Genomic DNA, 25,000 nt, shown 5'->3' with positions numbered 1-25,000 from the left:
AGCGAAGGCTTCGCCGGCGGTGATCAAGGTCAAATCAAGCTGTATTCACAAGGTAAATCGATTTTTCCTTCATTTCTTTAACCATATCTACTGCTCATAACACTCTGAAGGATAAATTCTTTGTATTTTGGGAAAACTTTGGCGTAACGCGCCGTGATCGAAGTAGATTTAGATCGCACTTCGTGTATCGATCGACGCTAAATTTTAGGTCAATTTCAACGATCACAAATTCCTTGAAAACATGGGGACTTAAGGGGACATTGAATAAAATTCGAAGAAGATACTATTCGAGCAACAGCAAGTAAGAATTTACGCTAATATACCCAGGATTGAACTCGCTATGGCCCAATTTGTGTCAAGCGTTAGAAAACCGCGAACGAACAAAGCGAGTCGGTCATGCATACCACACCAAACAATTGTATGTTTTTCTTCATTCTTAGGCAAATTAGCTGCGATATGTAATGCAAACTTGAACTCAAATGTCTAAACAATACATAAAACGATTTAACTTACCTTCTCTGTTCCTGAATAAGGAAAAATAGCCACTTGAAATACAGTCGATTTCGGACCGCGTGCTCGCCTTCACACCGATATTTGACACCTTCAAATCGATATTTTTTCGCAATGGCTCGTGGGAAACCCGATTTCTCCTCCTCTGATTTCAATAACACCTGTTAAGATCTACCTTTTCTGCATTATCACAAATCGGGGCAAAAATACCTTTGAATTAGTAGGCACCGTCCTTAAAGTCACGGCAATAAACATGTACAAGTACAAGGAAAGGTTACGTTTATACAAACGTTGGCCGTGTAGCACTTATATTTTAAACAGAGTTAACTATATATTTTTGGCCTCGCGAGGCAAATTCCTCACTGTGTGTGGCCATCGTGAGAATCGAGCTGAGCTTGGTTAATCAAGCAGCCATGAAAAAAACATGGCATACTCATGTGACTCCAGCGGTTCAAGATGGTGTCGGAGGAAGAAATTCCGACGTCACTGAAGTCACCTGAGAATGCCATGTATTTTTATTGGATGCTTGATTGACCAAGCTCAACTCGAATTTTCACGATGGCCGCACACAATGAGGAATTTGCCTCACGAGGCCAAAAATATCAAACACGTTTGATTTTATCCTCACGGCCTCGCGAGGCGAATTTCTCAGCAAAATCTCCTCGAGCACGTGGGGAAACGGCTAAGCAAACCGCCTCGCGAGGCAGTTTGCTCAGCTCTTTCCTCATCGTGTGCGGCGGGCTTTAGGTTTGTATTGATTTAATTTCACCTCTCGTTCACGATTAATTTAGTAGAATTTTTAGTCGATATTGTTGTTATCATTCTGTTTGCGCTCAGTCCGATATGGGATGTTAAGAAGATTAGTTTGTTAGTCGTCAATTTATTTAGAATTGTAATACATGGTTTTGATGTCTGTGAAAATAAACTCGTTGTACTCTGCTAGAGCATCCATCCTACAATCCGTCGTATTCTTGTTTTCTGCTTTTAAAGTGCAAAATAATTTACGTTCGGTTGAACGAGGTGGATTAGAACGTAAGTTCTTAAGCTTACGCGAGCCATGGGCTAGGCAATTTGAAAAATTTTAAAACATCACGAATGTAATCAATCGAAAGTTCTCAGGCGCGTGCAATTTTCGAAACTACTCGTGCTCTTAAATCACGACATACGATTTCATAAGCGTAAGTCACGTTTTCCTTAACTTGAACTGCATGTGAATATAAACGTGACAAGTATCGTTTCAATAGCCAAGTTTCGAATTAGGCAGAGACAAAGGAACAGAGTCGAGGTTCAGGGGAATAATTTGCATTTTCCTTTGTTTTGAACAAAACAAAATGCTGATTATTCCCCTGAACCTAGACTCTGTTCTTTTGTTTCTACACAATTCGAAACTAGGCTAAATATTGTGCAATATCGGTGAATCGATCATGCAAAACCATTCCTTATATGAGAGGCATTCCTCTGTCCTCAGTATGAGAGCTCAGTCGAGAAAAAGTGAGGTTTTAGACAAACGAACACTGCTGTGTTTAAGTGTCTAGTCGTTTTATTTTTTTAACGACTGGACACTTAAATAAAGTTCCTTTCCTTTTTTATGCAGGGAGGCCAAGCCAATAAATGCAGCTGAATTTTCTGGTAGCCTTAATTACTCCAAACTCTGCTTCCGCTTTAGGTTGCAGCAATCAACTTTAACAGGTTTTAACGAGGAGTTGCCTCAGTAATGTTTTTGAAGCATTTGAATTTTCCATGTATTAATTTTAAGATAAATCATTGTATAAGATAGACTAGCTCCATCGACAAAGTGATAAACAAACCACGTATTTGTCTTGCAGAGTGGCGCAGCTTCATTACGAACGTTATGCTTACTGATTCCTTACATGTTCTATCGAAAGGTAGCGGCTATTTAAGAATACTGTTTGCCATTAGATCGTCTTGGTTGCAGTTTTGCAACAAAACAAAGTCTTGCATTAACTTGAATTTTACTTGCTTAATTTTAGCCCAATAGAGGTGAACCCCGAAGTTAATTACCTTGAAATAATTTCCAACCAAATCAGGCTGCGTCACTTTATTTGTACACATGTATACAACTAATTAAACGTACCTTCAATTCCAAATCCGATGATTCCAAGAAGTCTTTCAAACTGAACCAACGAAGGAAAGAAGCCGAGTAACTTTCGAGTAACTACAATTGTACGTTCAGAAACCTCTTCCAAAAAATCCGGAACATTCGAGAAAAGTGCACAGGGATACCAACAAATCTGGCCTCGCAGCTTATTTTTAAAAGTTCATTTTCGTGAATCCTGCGTACCGGAAAATGTCTATGAAAACTAAATTGTCGGTCAGAAGCATCTTACATTTCACTCCCGGGCCTTGAAATGGAAGTCTTGCCACACTTGTAAGGACATCGGATGCCTTTTTATTGCGAAAAATTCTAAGGTCGTTACAGATGGCAATGAATTTTTGTCTGTACATGTTGTTATGTATGCTGTAACTCACTCCCATTAAATTTGGCTGGTGAACCGTTTCTAATTATCCTGCACTACATGTACTCCCACACTTTAGTAATGCGATATGTTCTTCTCTTTCAACCATCGTTTGACAAATATTGAAGAAATTGCAAAAACACACAACAAGGGTAAATAAGAACAACTTTTATTCCAAAACTATGAACTCGCTATTAATGCACCACATTAAATATTCGCCACAATTTGATCCCAGGGTGTCTGCAATTCCGATCGAAATGAAAGCACATTGGCAACCGGAATCTACTCGCGCGAATGAGACTACATTTACCTCTTGAAAGAAACTGCCGATATCTCAAGAGTCAAATGAATGAAGGGGTAGTTTCTAAAGAAACTGTGGTGCTGCGTTGGTGGGGAAGTAGTATACAAAAATTTGGTTTTAGCAACGGAGTTGATAATGTAAATTGGCCACCGTACAGAGATTCTAAAAAACACATGGCTATCTGCGGCCTTTCCCTACATCTAGGTACGACGGAAAGCCGCAAGAATCTGGAACAAAAATTCATCTTTCACATCGGGACCCTTAATCCACGCGGTATGAACGAACGCTTCTCATTGAACTACTATATTCCTATTTTTCCCGTTGTCATGTTACCACAAATAGCGTAGCGCCTACTCTACTATAAAAACTACACGTAACCCATAATCCCTCGATTCGCTCTGACGAAGGGCAAACGCTCGAAACGAAAAAAAAAAAAAAAACAAAACAAAAGCTTTTAGAATCTCTGTACGGTGGCCAATTTACATTATCAACTCCGTTGATAAAACCAAATTTTTGTATATCTCAAGAGTCAAAGTTTACCTAAAATGTTAATTTTTTTTTTCAAACTTCCCCTGGGTTACCTGTGGTCTGCCATCAATGAAGGTTTTCCGAGAAACCGACCTCATGTTATACATCGGCTATTCTGAAGCACAAGCAATATCGGATTGTATACTTCAGTGACAATAGGCCAATATCCTGCTCGTAGAAGCATCAGTTTCTAGCGGGTATTGATCCAATCTGCACATGAACTTGAGGTTTTCGTTTATACAGAATAAAGTGACCAAAACAAACGTTTCCGCCCTCGTTTTGTCACTGTAATTTAATATCTTGATTCTGTAAATAGAATAAACCTGTGTTGTGGAAATTAATCATCAAACTTGTCGAGTTTTTCTCCTTGGGCAATCGAGCACACCTTCAGCAATTAAGGAATTTAAAGGCGCATTTACACCACAGAAAAATTTGGATCCGGACCCGTCAAAAAAATGGTACGGAGCCATAATTTTTGCAAAGAAATACTGGAGTTTCTGCAGGGCCATAGCCGCCCATAGTTCTGCGGAAACCCCAGTGTTTCTTTACAAAAGTTATGGGTCCGTACCGCTTTTTCGATGGGTCCGGACCCAAATTTTTCTGTCGTGTATTCCAGTATTTCCTTACCTCTTAAAGGCCGTTTACACGACAGAAAAATTTGGGTCCGGACCCGTGAAAAAAGCGGTACGGACCCATAACGTTTGCAAAGAAATGCTGGAGTTTCTCCAGTGTTTCTTTACAAAAGTTATGGGTCCGTACCGCTTTTTGGACGGGTCTGGACCCAAATTTTTCTGTCATGTGAACGGCTTTTTAGTATAAGAGAATCAAATACCTTGTCAATCTTCCTTAAAAATTTGATGGCTTTTTATTATGATAAGTTTAATCAAACGTAGATTTTTTTTAAACTTTACATTGTATTTTACCCAATCATCGGTCCATTCACGGTAACTTTTAAGATAATTTTATTACTTAATTAATTCTATAGATTTATTTATGATGTAATAATAGGTGGCTTATTTTTAACGAGTCTGGTACTCTGTTTTAAGCCTACCTCAGATTGAGCATTTGATTGATTTGATTGTCAAATTTTTTAATTGCAAATCTGAAACTTGATTAAATAAATGAATTAAATTAATTAAATTAAAGTTATGGGTCCGTACCGCTTTTTTGACGGGTTCGGAGCCAAATTTTTCTGTAGCATAAATACGCCTTAAGGTAATTCCCTTGAAATTGTTCTACTATCAAACATTTTTGGAAACTTGGCATAATTAACATTCATGATATGAACATCAAAAAAAATGCAATAAAAAAATGGGGTCACCGTGCTTGTTCACGTGTCAGCAGGCTCTTAAAATGGGGTATTTTTACCGTTTTCGCGTTAAAAATTCGAATCACCTTCATACACAATTAAGTCTTGGTTACTTCAAAGACACAAAATAAGCAGTAATGCTTCATTTACGCCGACTTTGATTCCCTGGTTGTGGGAATAGTGCACTTTTTGGGACAGTTCCGTCTTTAGCTTGAAGTCCTCGCCTTGGATAAAATACACCCAGTACGGAACTGTTCTCCAAAAAAAATTCATGTTCTACTATCAAACTTTTTTCTTCTTCAAAGATGTTCTTTATTAGACTGTTCTTAGCAAATACCTGAAAAAACAATCGGGGGTCACCGTGCTAGTTTGAGAGAAAAGGAGCATTTATCTCGCTATCGGGTTTAGTTTGAGCGAAATCTGTTACGTTTTGTATGCGCACGTGCTCTTGTGCGTGCGCTACTGACGCGAAAATCGTGCGCAGTAGGGATGCGCAATGCAATACTAAGGAATTACCTTAAAACCACCACGACTACGGCGACGAAAACGTCTTAGCTCTCCTAAGTGTTTCACGATGTTTCCATCTTATTTATGTTTTACAATAAGGCCATCTCCTTTTTTTTTTTTTTTTCGTCTATCGTCGAATGTGTTTCCTGATATTGGGTCGGTCGGTCGGATTGAAAAAAAAACCGAAAAGAAAAAATCATAAGCATTCTCGGAATTCGAGACCTGGTACCCCAGCAACCAGGAAAACAAGACGTGAACCCAAAATCAATATGGCCGAAAAGTTGGTGGATGTTGTTGCAAAATTAAGACAGTGTGGAAAAAAGGATCAACCACGGAAACTCCTATGCGACATAAAAATGGCTTAAAACAAGAGAAAATGAGGGGACAGAGAGGGAGGCTCAGGGCGTTGGCCGGGATATGTCATATGTCATGTTTAGAAGAGCGGAAGTCTGTCTTCCGAGACGTCCGCATGCAGCCTTGCCTCGCTCACAGATTCTTAGTGAAAAGAGAAAATGGCGGGGCACGTGGAAGGCTGATTAATATTTATTTTCTTTCAAACATAGACCGAGGTTGGCCTGCATGCGGACGTCTCGGAAGACAGACTCCGCTAGAACAAAGACTTCCGCTCGTCTAAAAATAACTTTCGTGGACATGACGTATCCCAAGGGCTGGACCGGGAGCCTCCCTCTCTGTCCCCTCATTTTCTCTTGCTTAAAAACGTTGTTACCTATCTTTTTATTTTTTCGAAAAATGCCAAAAATTTGGGTCGGTCGGACGACGCTAAACGGATAAAAAAAAGGGGATGGCCTAAGAGCGAATTATGCTATAACCAGATTGGTACGTACGCATTTGAAGCAAAGAGAGAAAAGGAAAGATTCACTGTTGTTTGTCCACGTTGTCGTCAAAACCTGAAAATGGTCATTTTACGTTGTTTTTTTTTTTACGAGTAAGGAAGAGAAATTTACAAAAATACGTCCCGCACGTGCAGCACGATCATATTTTCCTCTTTTAACCAATAATATTTTATTGTTTTGTGGCGTTGTCGTAGTCGTAGCTTCAGGTCCCGTTCAATCCTGAGTTTTTCCTCTCTTCGTCTTGGGCAGGTTTTTATCTAAACTATATGTTCTTCGAAAACCGATAGGGACCCAAACTGATTGAACGCCAGATTTTTGTTGCACTAATCCAAGACGATTTTTGTTTTTCATGTGCTTTTCTTATAGCATAACCTTAGGTATCTACCATCAAGAGAGCTTGTTCCTTAAGGTGGAGAGGTAATCGAAACGATCCACAAGCTTGTCGAGCAGAGGAACTGTCATACTTCTGAGGATACTGCTGCCACCTATAATGATTCTTCTTCCACGGCTCGACTACTTGAAAATTGCAATAACAATAATAATGTCTTATAGAAAGATTACGAGCAGGTGCTATACAAATTAACGTCTACTAAAAGAAGACAGGAAACAAATCAGCTACTAAACAAACTTGTGCTTAATTATAATACAATAAAACCTACAAGAACTGAAATTAGGAAAACGTACAACTCTAGCTAAAATAAAATATTGTGCAAGAAGTCAGTTGTACAGTTCTTCTGTACTACTCTGAATAACAGAATTCAAACTTCGTGTAATGTCAACATCGCACATGCAATTCGTTCAACTGAAAACCAAGCGCTTTCGTGGGGTTGCCAGTCTGAATTCAGTTAATCAATAGTTATAGTGGTTTGGGAGTTTTAAAATAAATAGCAGCAATATAAAAATCGAAACATTTCAGAGGAAATTTGATCATTCGCGGAAACAGAAAATCATACCCTTCTTTTTACCCGAATAGTACAAGAGGTTTTCATACACACCGTCAGTAGTTATTTGACATTTAAACTTTCACTTCACTGGCATTTGATTGCTGGTCCATTTCCGATTTCCGATTCCAGTTTTTGGATTCCTGGGCGATTTCCATTTGAACAAAACCTTCGAAAAAACGGGTACTTATCGAATGAAACGGAAATATTCCGGAAAAAAGTTTGGAAATTTGGGAATATCTCGGGAAGTGGCCCCGAAGTTCCGGAATAACCGGAAAATCACGTCTCATCGGTTAATTCCTGTTCGGGAGCATTGCTGTTTACATTTTTGAAACAATATTCTTTCATGTGATGGGTTTCGAGCGTCCAACCGCCACATGAATATCAAAATTCTAGTCGAATGGAATGCACCCGTGACTTTCTATGTTCTTTTTCACTCTAATTTATGACTGGAAATCGGTTTTCGAGCAGGGGAAAAAGCACCTATGGAAACACAGCCTTGCTGAACAACCTTAATACAATTTTATAAAAATTCCATTTTCCACTTGAAAGCCTAAGTCAAGATTTTATAAAATCAGTGAATATTTCAATGATTGTTGCTCAAAGGCGATGCTTAAACCGATGGAGGAAAAGCCAGTATTACTGTGACAGCTCTTATTACGCTGATCAATAACATTACAAAGGTTCAAGTGAAGCTATGATCCAAGCAGTTATGAACTCAATTTTAGCAATTGCGTAGAGAAGCCTGAGGACTTCAACGTGGTTTGAACACGTGACCTCGCGATACCGACGCGGCGCTCTAAACAACTGTGATATGAAGCCAGTACTGACGTTGGGAGCTGTTATGATCCTCACAGATCATAGCTTCACTTGATTTCATATCCGCAGTTCATATATGATCCATCCGGGAATATTAGAACCCGCAAATGACCAGCTCCCGACGTCAGTCGCTTCATAGCTCAGTTGGTTAGAGCGTCGCATCGGTATCGCGCGGTCACGGGTTCAAACCCAGTTAAAGTCCTAAATTTTTCAGGCTTCTTTACGCAATTGCAAAAATTGCGTTCATAACTGCGAGGATCATGGCTTCATTTGATTCATATATGATCCATTTCATATATGATTTCATCTTTGATCAAAAAGGTTGTTCGCACACAGAGAGAGAAAAAACATTCTATATGTTCACAGGTGGAAGTGAAGACAATGTTACCAAAATCTCAAGACTGAACCAACTTCTCTGTATTGAGCACAGCCGATAACAAAATTGTTTTGCTTGGGGAAATCCTTTCACTTTTTGAATCTTGTCAGCTCCTGAAGGAAACTTTGATCTATGGATGAAAATCACGTGCTCAACACACTTCTCTCCTGTCTTTCATCCATATTTGGCATGAGCTGTGTCGCAAAAGTAAGGAACACCCATAAGGAAGTCCATTTTCAAAGAAGATACAGTGCGAATAAGGTGAAGAATCCAGATCACTGCTCAAAATGGGAAACTCGAAATGTACTAAATGCAAAGTGCAATTAAGTGGCAGCGGAAATATGTGCACAAGGTTTGTTAGACACCATTTTTGATATTGCTTTAACTATTCGATGATTACAAATAGCTACTGTAATTGGGATAGTTGCAAAAGGAAATGCGGTGCCGCATCTCTGAGTGTAGTACGGAAGTATTGCATAAATGGAGTCCATACTTTAAAGCAAATGAACGTCCGTGGGAGGATTCAAAAGCTGACATTCTGAGCATTAGCTCTTCGTCAGAGCGAATGACGAAAGGCTTAAGATCCAAAAGTCATCCTATTAATATCTCCACAGTAGTTAACTTACGTTATCAGTAACGTTATCAGTGCGACATTTTCGTGCAACGATGGCAAACGTCCCGCAAAGTTCACTAATAAGAGCACGAATTCAGATCTCGTTTTGGAACTTTCTGAGCTAGTGCTGGGGAAATCAATCGGTCGTGTTTTTCAAGTTGTCGAAGTGTCGGGTTTTCTAGAAAAATAATTTTAAGCCATTTTTATCCGCTCACTTAGCATTCAAAACATTTTTTTCATTCCTTGCCTTATACCTACTTGAAAGATTCGATACCTCTCCTTAAAATGTTTGCGAAATTGGCTTTGACGCGGTTTTCTTCCTCTGAACAGCGAAAAAGGAAAACCAGACTTAGGCCCCTTTCAAACGTCGAACTCTACATGTGCCGAATCTAATGCAAATGAGAAATATCTATTGTTTTCGGTCATTTGCATTAGATTCGGCACGTGTAAAGTTCGACGTTTTAAACGGGCCTTACCAATCAATAGTGATTTCCGAGAAATATTGCGACACTCAAAATTCATTCCCTCGTAGCTATGAGGTTTATCATGAGAGCTCGTGGCTTAAGGTGGAGAGGTAATTGAAACGATCCACAAGCTTGTCAAGCAGAGGAACTGTCGTATTTCTGAGGATGCTGCTGCATGCCACCTAATTCTTCTTTCTGTACTCGACTCCTTAAAAGTTGCAATAACGGTAACAAAGTCTTATAGAAAGAACAGGTGCTATACAAACGTCAGGTAACAAAAAATAAAAAAACAAGACGCCTGAAGGCGATTCCGTGGGATGCTTTGAGGAATTAGTGTAGCATTGGAATGAATTGTGAAGGTAGAGAGAAGGGCCATGAATAGCGAGTTAGGTTAGGGAAAGAAATCATTGTAGAAAGCGTTGAAGAAACCCTGGCTGCGTTTGTGGTGGAAAAGAGGGTGGGCGGAAAATTACTGTGGGTACAGGGTGTCCTTTCCAGGTTCCTATTTACTCTTTGCGGGTAATCTAGAAGATGGAATGAGTGTGTGTATGGTGTTTCGAAATGGCATCAAAACTGGGTGAAGTAATTGCCGGTTTTCACTGTCACATCATCAAAACCATTGAACATCTTAAGTCAACGATTGAACAGATAAAAGAAGATGAATACTAAAACAGTCTCGCAAAGATTCAGGTCTGTGGGATGTTTCGTGCGGGAGATATTCGAAGAAATGTTTTACTCAAATTTATAAGGCTTTGTATGGAGACGCCATGTTTGTGTCCCTCTGAGGGACACAAATATGGGGTCTGGAAGCTACCAAAAAGCACATGTCATTGAGTTGTGCAATAAAAAGGCTGTCTTCTTCTGAGAGCTTATAAACATCTATATGAGTACTTATTGTAATAGAAGGGCTGCTCAGATTGCGAAATCTCAGCGGAGAAGTCACTTTTTTAACCTGCGTGACAGCATTCTCGGCCGTCATCTTAATATCGTGTCACTCAAAAGCTTAGAAATTCAGTGTTGCTTTATCACAAGACGAAAAACCCTATCAAACTGAAAATTTGTAAAAAAGAAGAGTTTTCAGTTGTTCTAATAGCTAACTAAACTAAAATCTCAAAAGGGTCGATAATTCCTTATTTTTTAATTGATGACGTCACGTGAAAACCAAGAACATACGGAATTTGTTTTTCTCTAATAAGGATATATCATTTTGTCAAGAACTGCTACAAAATCTTGAGACATGAATAAAAATTCAACACTTTAATAATTTGAACACTAAAATATTGCTTAAAACAGCGTTGACTATCAAAACGTCAACAAATGTGAAATACATGTAAACACGAACAGGGAATGTGTTTGTATCAACTGTCATCAGTAACTGCATTGTTATCATCAATGGCATCAAGCCAGTTTTCATCAGCTGCTTGATTGTCATTAGTGATACCAAGCCAATTGTGATCGGTTACTCCATTACCAGACTGAGAAGCTGTTTCATTGTCACGAGTTGCTCCATTTCCAGAAGTTGTTTCATTGTCATTGAACACTAAAGTATTGTTTAAAACAACGTTGATTATCAAAACGTCAACAAATGTGAAATACATGTAAACACGAACAGGGAATGTGTTTGTATCAACTGTCATCAGTAGCTGCATTGTTATTTTATGGCATCAAGCCAGCTGTCATCCGGTGCTGTGTTATCGTCAATGGCATCAAGCCAGTTTTCATCAGCAGCTTGATTGTCATTAGTGATACCAAGCCAATTGTCATCAGTTACTTCATTACCAGACTGAGAAACTGTTTCATTGTCACGAGTTGTTTCATTGTCATGAGTTGCTGCATTTTCAGAAGTTGTTTTATTGTCATAAGCTGGTGCATTTCCAGAAGTTGTTTCATTGTCATGAGTTGTTGGATTTCCAAAAGTTGTTTCATTGTCATCAGTTGCTCTATTACGATCAGTGGCTTCAATTTTTGCAGAGGATTGGTTGTCTGAGGTTAGTGCATGTTGCATTTTGGAGACAACATTTGTTTGTGGATCAAAAGTGATGAAAATGTTGCTTGCACTAAGCAGCGTTTCTGCCACTTCTTCTGTGGTGTTTTGCAAAGTCACTGATGACACTTGCTGAAGGAGGTTTTTCAAGGTGTCAGTAAGGATAGTTAACCAGAGGTCTGCGTCTTCGTTGGCAACACATAGTTTAGCAGATGCTTCTCTCTTGCAATCAACAACCTTTTGGTGGGTTGAACAGTTTTGGCATTTAACTGAAGTACGAGAGACATCAGTGATGCGCTTTTTGCAAACTTGACAAGACAAAAAAATGGATAATTTGCTGACTAATTTGAAGCTGTCAACAAATATTTGTTTCTCTGGAGTTTCTAGAATTGCAGGCCCTTTCAAAGAGGACAGGGTGTTCACCCGTTGAGTGTAAGTGGTGAATGGTGAAGTAGACAGGAAAGTGTTGCGTTAAAAGTTTTTCACTGTCAAGTTGTTCAGGCGATAAGAATAGGTGTTCTTCAGTTGAGTTATCAGTGGACTCCAGATATGAATAGAAGTGTGCCCTGTTGAATCTTCTAAAATGCAATCATCCTTAACAAAGGATACTTCTTGTGTTGACTTTACCAAAACTTTCTTGGGTTCTTTTTTACCGAAGGAGAGTGTTCCTGTAATATTGACCTTTTGGTTAGGTGTCATAGTATCGAGTTGCAATACGGAGATGTCTACACTTGGCAACTGGTTTGTAGATGGCATCGGTTGTAGTTGTTCTTTATAGTTGAAGGTGATGTCGCTGTTTGGGGCCATTGATACATTTGACTGTTGATTGAAAATCCAATCACTTTCATCTTGTTTGATGATGAGGTTTTTAAGAAACACTGGGGTCTTTGTGTCTTGAAAGTGTTGGATCTGTTGATGTGCTGGAGCATTAAATGCTAGGACTCTTTGTACCTTTGTGGGTGATGTTTGCAAATGAAAGTCAAACCAGTGAACACCTTTTCCACGTGATCGTTTCAGTGGACTTAAGTTGTGGATGAAGCCATGTTTGTTGCCTATCATAGAGTTAAAAGGAAAACATCAGTTGGAGAAAACTAAGTATTGTAATCATCAACTCTTAGTCATTTTTGCAAACCTGAAAGTGTTCATGTATTGTTAATAATGGTCATTTACTGTGATTATGGGGTAAAACATAGATGAAAACGAAAAGGAAAAACAATGCAAAGAGGCAAGGAGAGAAGGAATTAGATTTCGAGCATTTGAGTGTTTTGGTGTTGAGATAATTGACGTAAATGTATACAAGAGTTCAGAAAAAATATTTATTTACTCACCTTTAGATTGACCCTGTTGTGACATGTCTCCTAAAAGACGAATGTATCAAAATGATTACATTGTAAATATAATGCACTTTTATGTGCAGAGCTGATAGGTACATGTACTTATTACTGCACTGTACACATCTACTGTAGTTTAGTTAATACCTTTAAGGGAAGACATGTAATGTATGTCTGAGTAAACGGTTACTGTAGGTATGCCTGGTGGTCGGTAATATTTTCAATTTCAGGGAAAGTTGTGTTATACTATGAGAAGTCAGCAAAGAGAGAACAGTGAAGCTGTGTGCGTCACTTGTAGAGTTCCGCACGGCTTTTAACATTTCCTTCTTTTATTTTTACTGGCACTACAGATTTTGCGAAAAAGAGGGATTGCTGGTAGTCTAGAGTTGTGAGGGTATATGGGGAACATTTTAAAGCAGTCATTTCTGTATTTTAGAGTTGTTTTGTTTCTGTTCCTGGTTGAGTTGGCTATGCAGTTACTTTACATTTTGTGTTTCTAATGCATTGAAATTGACAGTAAGGATAGGTAAGGAATGGAGCACAGTGTTTCTTTCTGGTGTTCTTTCGTTATGTTTACAAAATATAACACAGAAAGGTTTAATTTAGGAAAGCTATTCTTACGGCATCATGATCTGAATAGTATACACTTATTACTGAGCTATGGATATTAGCCTCAATTGCCTGCCTGACATAAACATGGTCTAGTAAACTACCCGAGATGAATGTAGGTTTGTCTATAATCTGCACATAACTGAAAGATTCCATTAAGTTAGTAAGTGGTTGCATATCAATGGTATTAAAGAAGTTTACATTTAGATCTCCTAGGATTATATCAATAGAGTGAGCTCTAAGTAAATAATCAATTCCTCTGACAAAGTGAAGAATACATGAGCCATTTTTACGATAAAGTAAGAGAAAAGACATATTTAGTGGTTCTTGTACATCATTTGTGTCGCAAGTTACAACAAACTTAACAGCATTTAAAGTAGGGAAGTATTCCTGGTTCAAAATGTGAAAATTATTTTTCACGCAGATTGCCAGACTGCAAAATTTATCTGAATTGTGATCATACCTGTATAAGGTAAAGGGAGTCAAATTTTGTAGAATATCGAAGTCATTATCTCCAGGTAAAAGTTGTGTTTCAGTGAAAGCTAGAATATCACTTTTGAAAAGATTTTCATCACATTTAACATCAGAACTGTGTTTCCTGAGAGAGCGTATGTTTAGGAGAGATAATATTTAAAGCTGAATTGGTATCCTGTGCCCTTTCTTTATCTGTGTTAGTGTTTTTTTGTATATCCTCTGTATTTAATCTTCTTAGTCTGTCATATTCATTATGTACTCTAGGATTTGCTTTCACATGTTTATTGTTGATTTGGCCGAGAATATGGAGTCCTTGAAGAGAAGTTGAACGGCTCAATGCAACATACACTTGTCCATAATTGAACGATTTCTGTTTATTTAAATGGAAGCTAATAACAACATTTTGCAGTGTCAAGCCTTGCACTTTATGAACTGTGCATGCCCAAGTAAGGGTAATTGGAAATTGAATACGTTGTACTTCTGGAGAAGATAGCTTACCTGGTCGTAGTGTTATCTTTGTTAGTACTGGTTCAATAGGAACAACTCTATGTTGTCTTGCAAATGGACTGCCACTGCATTGTATTAAATTGGTTCCTGCTCTTTTGTCATCAAATTTGACATAAATTACATTTGGTTTTTGTGTAACTTTGTTGCCATCAACCTTCACTACAGTTCCCATTTGGCCATTTATTAGTCTGTCTGCAATATTTATGTTGGTAGTAAGCATTACTCTTGCTCCTTCTTTAATCTTAACTTCAAAATCTAGTCCTCCTGTTTCTGATCTCCCTCTTGACAATATTGTATTGATATTCTGGTTTGTAGCATTTGGTGGATATTGGTCTGTAGCTCTAAGTACAAACAAAGGCGTAGACAGCTGTTCAAGTTGTTTGTTGTTGTGCTCATTTACAGGATCATTTTCTGCCCAAATGTGAAGTGTATTTGATGGATAATTTTCAGCTAATGGGGATATTGATCGAGAGTTAATGCAGTTTATATCCTGTTCTGTTTGTGAACCAGTTCTCAATCTGTTTAAAAGTCGAATGAAGTGCTGATCATCTTTTTGTCTCATTATTTCAGTTAGTTCTACCATTCTGAACACAAGCCATGGGTGGTACAGATTGTAAGAATTATTTTTGAAGTTCTCAAAAATAGGTTTTTCTCTTATTGGTGGTAACTGATAAAAATCTCCTACAACAACTACACTTATGCCAGCAAACAGTTCCGAGCTAGATGAGCAAAATATGTCCTTTAGTCTTTGGTGTATATGAAGAACACGCCTGTTAGAAACCATGGAAACTTCATCTATTATAATGAGCTTTAGTTCAGACAATGAAAGTCTCATTTGAGTTTTCTTTTGATCAGACATTGCAGGGAGATTTTCACCTGCATCTTTAGGAATAGCCAATGCTGTATTTATTGTTGTTCCTTCAATATTTATGGCGGAGACACCTGTTGGGGCCATTAACAGTACTGTTGGTAGCTCAGGGTTACTTGCTACATGTTTAAATGTCTTTACTACTGTGTGGTATATCAACTTTGTTACATGGCTTTTCCCAGATCCGCCACCTCCAGTGAGAAAGAGATATATTGGGTTGATTTCACTTGGTGTTAAAGAGCGGATATTTTTTACCTTGTTTCGGCACCAAGATAGGAGCAAATCATATGCAGCACGCTGCTGAACGTTTAGTGACATCACAGATTCCCGAAGCAAGTCACCAGAAATCTCAGTTGGTTGAATGTGGTTTGCTACTGTTGGAAGTATTGGGGCACGTTGGCTTTTAGACGTGGAGGAAAGATGTGAAGCTTCTTGTTTGTTAAATGATTCCTGATCACAACTGCTATTGCTATGCATGTCTAACTGCAAGTCTTCATTTTCCTGATCGTTTAAAGAGTCGAAGGAATGGAGAAGATTATTGCCTTCACTCTTTCTTAAAGCTTCTAGTGCTTCTGAGACAGCATCTGCATCGGGTTCAAATCTTGTTCTATTTTGCTCAACAGTAGCGTGCACTTCAGACTCATAGAATTTAGATGCATATGTCTGTTCATTACCTAGAAGAGTATCTTCATTCCTCCATGGATAATACAGCATAAGTAAGTGGTGAAAATACTTGTCAGGGTCTTTTGTCTTGTTTGGTGTATGATACCTTATTACATCCCTAGTTTTCCTGCATTTCATGACTTCATTAGTGTTAAGTAATTTAATTTTGGGAGGTAACAAGCTGATGATATCTGTATTTGTGGTAAATTGAATATGCAATTCTGTTAGATCATCTGTAAGAATTTCTGGTTGGGCATCATTCTTTGTGGGATCAGTATTGTATTCTTTATAGTAGTAAGCAGCAAATTCAGCTAGACACAGGTTATCAATGGTAGTGTTCGAATCTGGTCCGATACTGTAGCGTTCTATTATATTTGATTTGTAAATATCTGTGCTGTTATCGTCTAGTTCATCTAGTTCCTGCTGGCTTTTTGTAACTCAAACTCTTTTCTCTGGCAAATCAGTGCTCACAAAGACTGTTTTTGGGAAAACTTTTCTTAACCAAAGTTCAGGCATGCATCTGTATACACATTCTTGTGAACTCACTTCTCGTGTGGAGAGAAAGGCTGCCCCAATTTTTCTTAAACTGTCCCTAACAGGCAAATTCAAGGCTGTTCCTTCCTTTGCTGCTTGCACAATAGCTTGTGAACATTCTGTTTCATCCTTTGTGAAGTATGAGCAAACATAGGTTACACATTTATAATGATTAAAAACAGGTTGTAAGTCAACATTAGCTCTGAAACCTTTTACCCCAGCAACAAAATAGTTGTTGATGAAACAGCTATCAAGTGGCCTTTTGAGGTGGAGATCAAAGTCAGAATCAGGAGATACTGATAAAGCCCAGTAATATTGTTCTTCAGTTATACCGAGTGAACTCAAAAATTGTTTCTCTGGGTTATTTGGATTCAACACTTTGTCTATTTGTTCTTTGACTAAAGTAAGAATTTTGTTTCTTTCGTCTAACATGTTGCATTTCATCTCTTCATCTAATTCTTCTGACAGTGGTTCTGCTACAATTGTTCTTCTTGTGAAAAATTGGCCAAAATCTGCATGGAACATTACGGTATTTTCTACATGTTTTTGAGTGATTATGCTTTTGATAAGTTGCAACCAAGTCATACAATTCAGGGTCTGCTTGTGTATGTGGCAGATACGCTTGGAGATGGCCATCTATGAAATCTGCATAGTCTTGTTTGCTATCATGTGTTAGTGTTGGACAATCACTTGTCCATATTAATCCATGTAGATGAGGTGAGCCTCTCATTTGAAATTCAATGCGTAAAGCATAGTGTACTATTTTGCCAATAGGATTTGCTTGTGTAAGAAGTACCTCGGTAAAGAATGTTTCAACCCTATACTGGAAGTGTTTAGCAACAACAACAGGGTTTAAGTTCAGCATGGAGCACCTTTCATTATAAGACAATGCATCAACTTGGGCATCAGTTAAATTTAGGCCTTGTGCTCTGCCAATAATTTGAAACAGTTCAGGCCATCTGAGGTCCGCACAAGATAAAGTCATAAACCAAGTTGGAATGCCAAGCTGTTCCACCATGGCTACAACTTCATACATAAACTTTTGCCAATAGGGTGGTGAGCCTGGAACATGTCTCAGAAATAGATAGGCCTGGTCTTGAAAAACAAGATTCTGTAACCTTTGTACGTTTGATCTTAGATCTGATGCTGTAAGGAAGGGACTGCCCACGAAATTTTGAGAGAGCTATGTTAATGCTGTCTGATACTTTTTTCTGTTCTATAATGAACTGTGCAAAGAACAAATATTCAGGATTCATTGCAAACCTGCCACTATGGTGTAAAAGACGTGCATTGAAATATTTTGAAGGTGATAAATTAACTGATCTTTCTGCAGTGTACCCAAATCTACCATTTGGAAATAACACTGGAAATGCAAGTTCTTCACAATGCATGTCAGTCATGAAAGAAACTGGAAGTTTATTTTGACCTGGCGCAATATCGAAAATTTCATTCCCGTGTGAGTTATAGGATAATCTGGAAGAACAGACTGTAAACATGTTTCAGTTGTGGGTGCCCTAAACTCATTCAAAGGATCCTCTACTTCTTCGTTATCATCATCTACTCCTTTGTGTTGTGGGTTACCTTCACCCATTAATGAACACATTTCTGAATCTTGTTCTGAACAAGTGTGCAGCTGTTGTTCAGTGAGATTTATGTCAATGTTTTTAATGTTGATTGTTATGCTGCTATAGAAAGGATTGTTATCCCTCAGCCAATTTAGAGCATTGAGTATGATGTCAGGTCGTACAGCTTGAAAATAAACATGACCTCTAAAGGAAAGTTTTCTTTTCAACTTTAGCATGATTATTCCTGACCTTTCAGGTGGTCTTGGCAAAACATTGCATGTTTGATCACAATCTACAGACACATTACAAATAGCGCCTCTGATCTTTCGTTGTTGACCTTTGGGCATGATAACTATTTTTTGAAAGAGAAGCCGCTGAGCTATGAGAATTTGCTCAAGTTTTTCTAGACTTTTAAGTGCTGAGGGAATTTCATCAACCAATAATTTGTTATGTACAGCTTGACATGGGATGTGTCCCTTTAATAACTTAGAAGAACATGTGTTACAGATGTATTCTTTGTTATCAAAAGAACGTTTTCCAGTAAAAATATGCTGAATGTCATATTTGCCTTTCTTTAATTCTGTAACAGTTTTCCTATAACGAAGTCTGTTGCATACAGTACATATGTAACTAGGACCTTCCCTCACTTTTTTTTTAAAAGATGCAATGCAGGAATTCAAGTCGTTGTGTATAATAGCATTTAACTGTCTTGCATTGCTTCTCTCTGTCCTCTTTCTTGCCAGCATTTTTTCTTTTTTTGTGCTTCCCATTTGTTGATAAGCCTGTCTTCCTTTGGCCAACAAACTGTCTTTTGTAGATGCAGACATGGATTTATATTTTTCTGCACGACCACTGAGAATGTCTTGCTTTTCATTGTTGTAATAGCGATTCAATATATCCAAACGCAGTTTTTTCTTTACAGGTTCTAATTCAGCATAGCACTTTTTCCTCTTTCTTGAAATTGCTATTTTCTGTTCAGAATTTTTGGTGTTTAAGAATCTTTTGTTTCTCTGTTCTAGTTAACTTGCATGAGCATAATATAAACTGAATGACATACTTAGTTTCATCACAAATTACCTTATTTGTTATTGTTTGAACTAAACATTTTGCATTATCAATTTGATGGATGTCTAGTGTGTCTTGTTCATTCAAGGAGAAGAGAAAAAATCTTGTACCTCTCTTAATTTTGTGAAAAACACAACCTAAGCAAAGGTTCGAAAAGTGAAGCAAAAATCCTGTACTTATACTGATATTGTGCAAAACTGAGCCCCTCAGGGTGCACTTACTATATAATGAACTGCACACAAGGGTTCCGGCAGCAGTTGAAACACAGTTAACATCAATATGAGCACCATATATATTAATATTCTGGAATAGTTTACCGGAATTTGGCTGACATTTGCTGGTGTCAGAAAATAGAGCACTTCCACATTTAACAATAGCATCTGATGCATCAGACTTCCAGTAGACGCAAGGTTTCAACACAGAAAAACAAATACCATAAAGAGCTACTGTGGAGCCTTTTGTTATAGTGACACTAGTAATGTTTTTAATGCTCGGAGTATCTCTTGGCAAAGTGCTAACAGGAACATCATTTACGTTTTGTGTCGGAGTTTGACTGGCTGCAAAATTTGTTTGTATATTATCATTGCCAACTCTAACTGAAGACTTTCTGAAAATAGCAAAAAACCAACCACTAGAGTGATTATGTGAAAGATCTTAAAATGAGGTGTATGTTTTGACTGAGACACACATATCATCAATATATACCCACTGACTATCAGCTTTTATAGCCACTGTAAAATGATGGCTTGAACATCTAACCAAACCTTCAAGTGTGTAATTTTGACCCAATACATCTATTGTAACTGGAAAAATTAATCGATCAATACAATTTGATGACAGTTCTAAAGTTAAAAATGTTGGAAGCAGAACAAAATGTTGCAGCATTGAGATATCGCCACAATGGCTTTGACACAAATCGCAGTAAAGTGCAGCAGTGCTAGGCAATATAGCCTCAGAGACATAATTGTTAAAATTTCTTTGAGTCATGTTTACGGAATTTATGTAAAGTACAAATATAGTTCTCTGCTTTACAATTGTACTGTCACATGATGTACAAATCGACTGGTCAGTCTGTTGGATAAGAAAAAGTCGTTTTAACTCCTGTGTCATCACACCAACTGTATTCAAGGTAAATATGTCACTAAAGACAGCATGATCAGACATAGTAGCAAATGAGTTGCAATGTTGTCTTAAATACACCCACACTGGTTCTCGAATGGCTGCCATATCAATTTCTGAAGAATATGAATTTTCTAACTGAACACATGCCTCGTTTAAGATTTCAAAAAATTCATTTCGTTCAATATGTCTAATAAGATCTTTAAAGATTGCATAGTTAAGTTCAAGAAAACAGTCTACTGCACATGAAAACTTTTCTGGGTGAGTTAAACAATAATTCATGAAATGTTGTCTTCGGTCGTTTGTCCCCGTTGGTGGCTGTTCCCTGATCGCGATGACATTATCTGTTTCTTCGGTATAAACTGGTATATTTCCATTGATAATGTGTGCTTGTTTATTCGAGATAACGAAAGGATTAAAGCTTCCATGAGAAGCATGAGGAATTCTTCTTAACAAATATTTCCCTTTCTATTTAAAAAGGTTAACAATTGAACACTGAAAATAAAATAAACATCCGCTGGAATAAACCTTCTCGTGAACACTATTTACATGTACGTTTTGGTGAATAGGTACGCTCAATGTCAGCAAGAATACACAAAACCTTAAAAATACACCTAGCATGATAGTTGACTCGTGAATTGAACTGTGAAAATTTCGAATAGAGTCAAACTCCCGAGGCTTAAATAAGCTTATCTTCAATTGCAAATTAACAAATATTTGAGCCAACTTTTGAAATCGACGGTGTCGATGTTTTCCGTGATGGAATCCTTGATTTGTGAATATACTGATTCAATGGATATCGTCTGTCAAAGTTGTTCAAACTTCTTGTTATGTTAGACTAAGCGTTATGCACGTAGGCTGAATGAACACGCAGGTTCGGTTGCTGAACTCGTTGGTTCGTTTGGCATGTAGGCCGAATGAACAGTGAACTCGTTGGTTCGATGCGTAACACAACACGGAACGTATGATCCGCGAACCCTATGCAATTTTCACAGTTCAATTCAATACAAAAAGTTGAGACACCTTCAAAATATCTTACCTTCGGTTTACTGTATTTACTCGAATGAGGGCCGCCCTCGATTAAACGCCGCATCTGGGACAAAAAAATTAATAAGGGAGGAAAAAGTTAATAAGCGCCGCACCGCCTATGTGGCGCTTATTTGAGGAATTCCGTATAACCAGGAAATACACGATAAAAAAATTTTAAAACAGCATCGGCAAATTATTTTCCTTAAAATTGTGATGTTCTTTAGTTCAAAGTGACTGTATTTCTCTGCTCGGGCGGTAAGCTCTCTTTCCACAATTCTTGCTATGCGAAGCTCTGATGTAAACTGAACATTGTAAATTGTTCGACAACGGGTGTTTTTTCACCGCGTGAATTTCTCTCGTAATTCTAGATTTACTATCAGTTTAGCATCAGTCCATAGGAAAATCAATGGATAGAAAGTGTACCATTGAATAAAAATATTGAAAAAGTAAATTGGTCTGGTACATAACAATGTTTAAATAAGCGCCGCACTTGTGGCGTGACAAATTAAATAAACACTGCGGCGCTTATTCGAGTAAATACGTTATTTGCTGAAAGCTAATCCTTGCCAGAATAGACTCTCTCGAAATAACAGTACCTCGGTTTCCTTCCTCAACAATCCTTGCCAGAATAGACTCTCTCGAAATAACAGTACCTCGGTTTCCTTCCTCAACTGAACACTAATCCTTAAGTTAAGGATAAGACTCTCTCGAAAATCACAGTACCTCTGTTTTCTTCCTGAACGCTAATCCTTGCCAGAATACCTCTCTCGAAATCACAGTCACTTGGTTTCCCTTCTGAACACTAAACCTTGCCAGAATAGACTCTCGAAATAACAGTATTTTTACTCTTGTCAAAGTCATCTCATCTTGTAGTTCCAGCTATCACGTGGATTTCGTTGTCAATCAAATTTGCCGTTTTGCGTCGACGATGAAAAAGGAACCCCCGACAAACCTTACCGTGGCATGCCACAGGCATCCCTCGGAATAAAAAGCAAACAAAACAGCGACTAAACAAAATTGTGCTAAATTATGTTGTAATGAAACCTACAAGAACTGAAATTAGGGAAAAAATACAGCTCTCTAAAAACAAATATTGTGCAAGAGTTCTTCTGTGCTACTTTGACAAACAGCATTCGTGTGATGTCAACGTCACACATGCAAATTCGTGCAACTAAAAGCCAAGCGCTTTCGTGGGGTCGCCAGCCTGAAGTCAGTTATCAATAATTAAAGTGGTCTGGGAGTTTTAAAACAAAAAGCATTTTTATTTTCACTAGATCATATCGCTCTGCGCTTCTGATTACGACTCCGACTCCGACTCCGTCGCCAGTGAAAACCAGCCTTAAAAGATTCGTTTACCACTCATTTCGCACTGAGTCGCTGTTGGTTCCGGACCTCCTCCACAACAGTAATTCTGCATGTTAATAACATTTGCTCGGCTGTGGACGTTGATACGTAGTAGTGGTTGGTTTCCGAGAAAAACAAAATCCTTTGTTTGTTGTCATATGCACTTTTGCCTGGACCTCCCTGCATAGCCCCTGTATGAGCTACTTTTCCGCGTCTTTCACTGTCACCAATATCTCCTTAAAAAGTTTAAGAATTGGCTTTGACGAGGGTTTCTTCCCTTAAACAGCGAAAAATGAAAAAACAAAACATAACAATCAATAGCGATTTCCGAGAAATATTGCGACACTCAAAATTCATTCCTCGGTTGCTGAGTTTTATGAAAAAAGAACGACATTCCAACTTGTGCCCCGAGAGAAAAGCCTGATCTTTTCGTTCTATTTTGTTTCCACAAAAAGGCAACTTTTAAGTCTAGTCAGTGAAATGCTTTTTTGGTATCTAGAAGTGCATAATTTTCGCTCTCAATTTTCAGTCTCTGAAACAAAGTGACGCTGGCTCGTTTTTGGGAAAGCACTGCAAACACAGTCAAATTGTAACTAAGAAAAATCATTTGTTACAGTTTTTAAAAGGAATTTATCAAATTGTGCAGGAGCCTAAAAAAAGCAAAAGAAGGAAACAGACTGCAAATGCTTCAATCGGATTGTGATTGTCAGTTTTTGACCGGCGCAGTTTAGTTACCTTGATTCCATTCTTATGCACTATAGTACTCTTTATTTCTTTGATACTGAATGAATTTAAATACACTTATGTGATTTTAACAGTGCTATGTGTTCTAATGTAGCTGCATTTTATAGGTGCTACAACAAGAGGCATCCGAGATGCAGGCGTTGTGGTAGGGACATTTATCCTAGAGATGAGAACATTTGTGGCTTCAACGAGATGTATGTTGTTGATACGTTTGAGAGAGAGAGGAAGCGACATTTCAAGATTTTGATCAATGTGATTGTGATAGGTTCCATGTTGTCAACACACAGTTAGACTTTCATATGACCTTGAAAAAATAAACGTAAAAACAGAACGAAACAAAAATGTACATTCAATTGGCTTATCGAACAAAAACGAACGAGCGCCAATTTTCCTTGGCTTAGCGAATGCGGATGCAAACAGTGTCATCTCTCCGTGGAACTTTGTAGAAAGTGATCGGCATTTCTTTTGACTTTATTTGAAATGCAATAATGTGATTGGGCAACCGAACTTTTCACTGCCCACATTAGGAGTTTTCTTGGCGGGAATAAGGAGAAGCTTTGTTTTAATCTTGCCAAACATTGGCCAATGAAACAAATTGTAAACACTTTTTCAAGGTCATACGAAAGTCGCTCTATCTTGATTCCATGCCTACACAGCATAGTCCTCTTGATCCGTTTGATACACAATTAAATGCACTAATGTGATTAAGTAGGTTAAAATATCATTGCATTTTATTGGTGCTACGAAAAGAAGAATTCCAGATGCGGTCACCGTGGTCGCTACGGAGGAGATGACGTGATTTGCGACGTACACATGTTCCCGTTAGTTCGTTGTACGTTGTTGATACGTTTCATACCTTTCATCGTGTCTTCGCATGAGCATGCATAACCAAAGGTGCTTGCTTGTGGTGCTAGCAAACACTTCTGTAACTCTTGTCGCTAATCTCTTTCATCAAATTTGGCAACTTTCAGGGGCTTGAGAAGGGTTCGGTACTGTTTTTCTTCTTGTCCATTGGCCTGAGACCACAAAGGCCTCTAACCCATGTTTGACAGAAACATTGCAAACTCCTCAAAGCGGAAATGAGAACCACTGTCAGGCTTAAAAGGATAACCATATCTGGAAAATATCAGCGTCATAGCATCCACCACTGTCTCTGCTGTAGTTGAAGGCATGATTATAGCTTCGTAGAATCTATTATGGTAGTCCACCACTATAAGAAGACTTTCGCCTATAGGGAAAGGACCAGTAGGAGGTTCCACTCTCTTCGCCGGTTCTGGCACCTGAAACTCGCCCACCACTTGGAATCCATGGCAAGACTTGCAGACCCGCTCCGCATCTCAGTAAATCTATCTTAGGCCACCAGACCTTCGTCCTATAATGATACCGTGATGTCCTTCTTGAGCAAAGCGTAAAACATCTCCTTTAAGGGCTTCTGGGATGACAATTCTGGAGCCCTGCAAAACAG

The 25,000-nt window shown here is 38.3% G+C and overlaps 1 protein-coding gene and 1 long non-coding RNA gene across 2 annotated transcripts in view; one reads left to right on the top strand and one right to left on the bottom strand.

Annotated features, from left to right (window-relative positions):
• Positions 1 to 25,000, top strand: part of LOC138018989 (uncharacterized) — a 25,924-nt gene that overhangs the window by 205 nt on the left and 719 nt on the right. The window contains exons 1-2 of the long non-coding RNA XR_011126095.1: positions 1 to 52; positions 23,643 to 23,680. The exon at positions 1 to 52 is cut by the window's left edge and continues 205 nt beyond it. This is a non-coding gene — a long non-coding RNA (uncharacterized lncRNA). The remainder of the gene's footprint in view (positions 53 to 23,642; positions 23,681 to 25,000) is intronic.
• Positions 14,207 to 15,515, bottom strand: LOC138049065 (ATP-dependent DNA helicase PIF1-like). The gene has a single exon (XM_068895181.1). The coding sequence runs from the start codon at positions 15,461 to 15,463 to the stop codon at positions 14,207 to 14,209; it is 1,257 nt and encodes a 418-aa protein (XP_068751282.1). The 5' UTR covers positions 15,464 to 15,515.

This window comes from Montipora capricornis, chromosome 1, assembly GCF_036669925.1.
Source record: "Montipora capricornis isolate CH-2021 chromosome 1, ASM3666992v2, whole genome shotgun sequence".
Lineage (NCBI taxonomy): Eukaryota > Metazoa > Cnidaria > Anthozoa > Scleractinia > Acroporidae > Montipora > Montipora capricornis.
The sequence above is the reverse complement of the archived record's forward strand: the minus strand, read 5'-3'. Positions and strand labels throughout refer to the sequence as shown.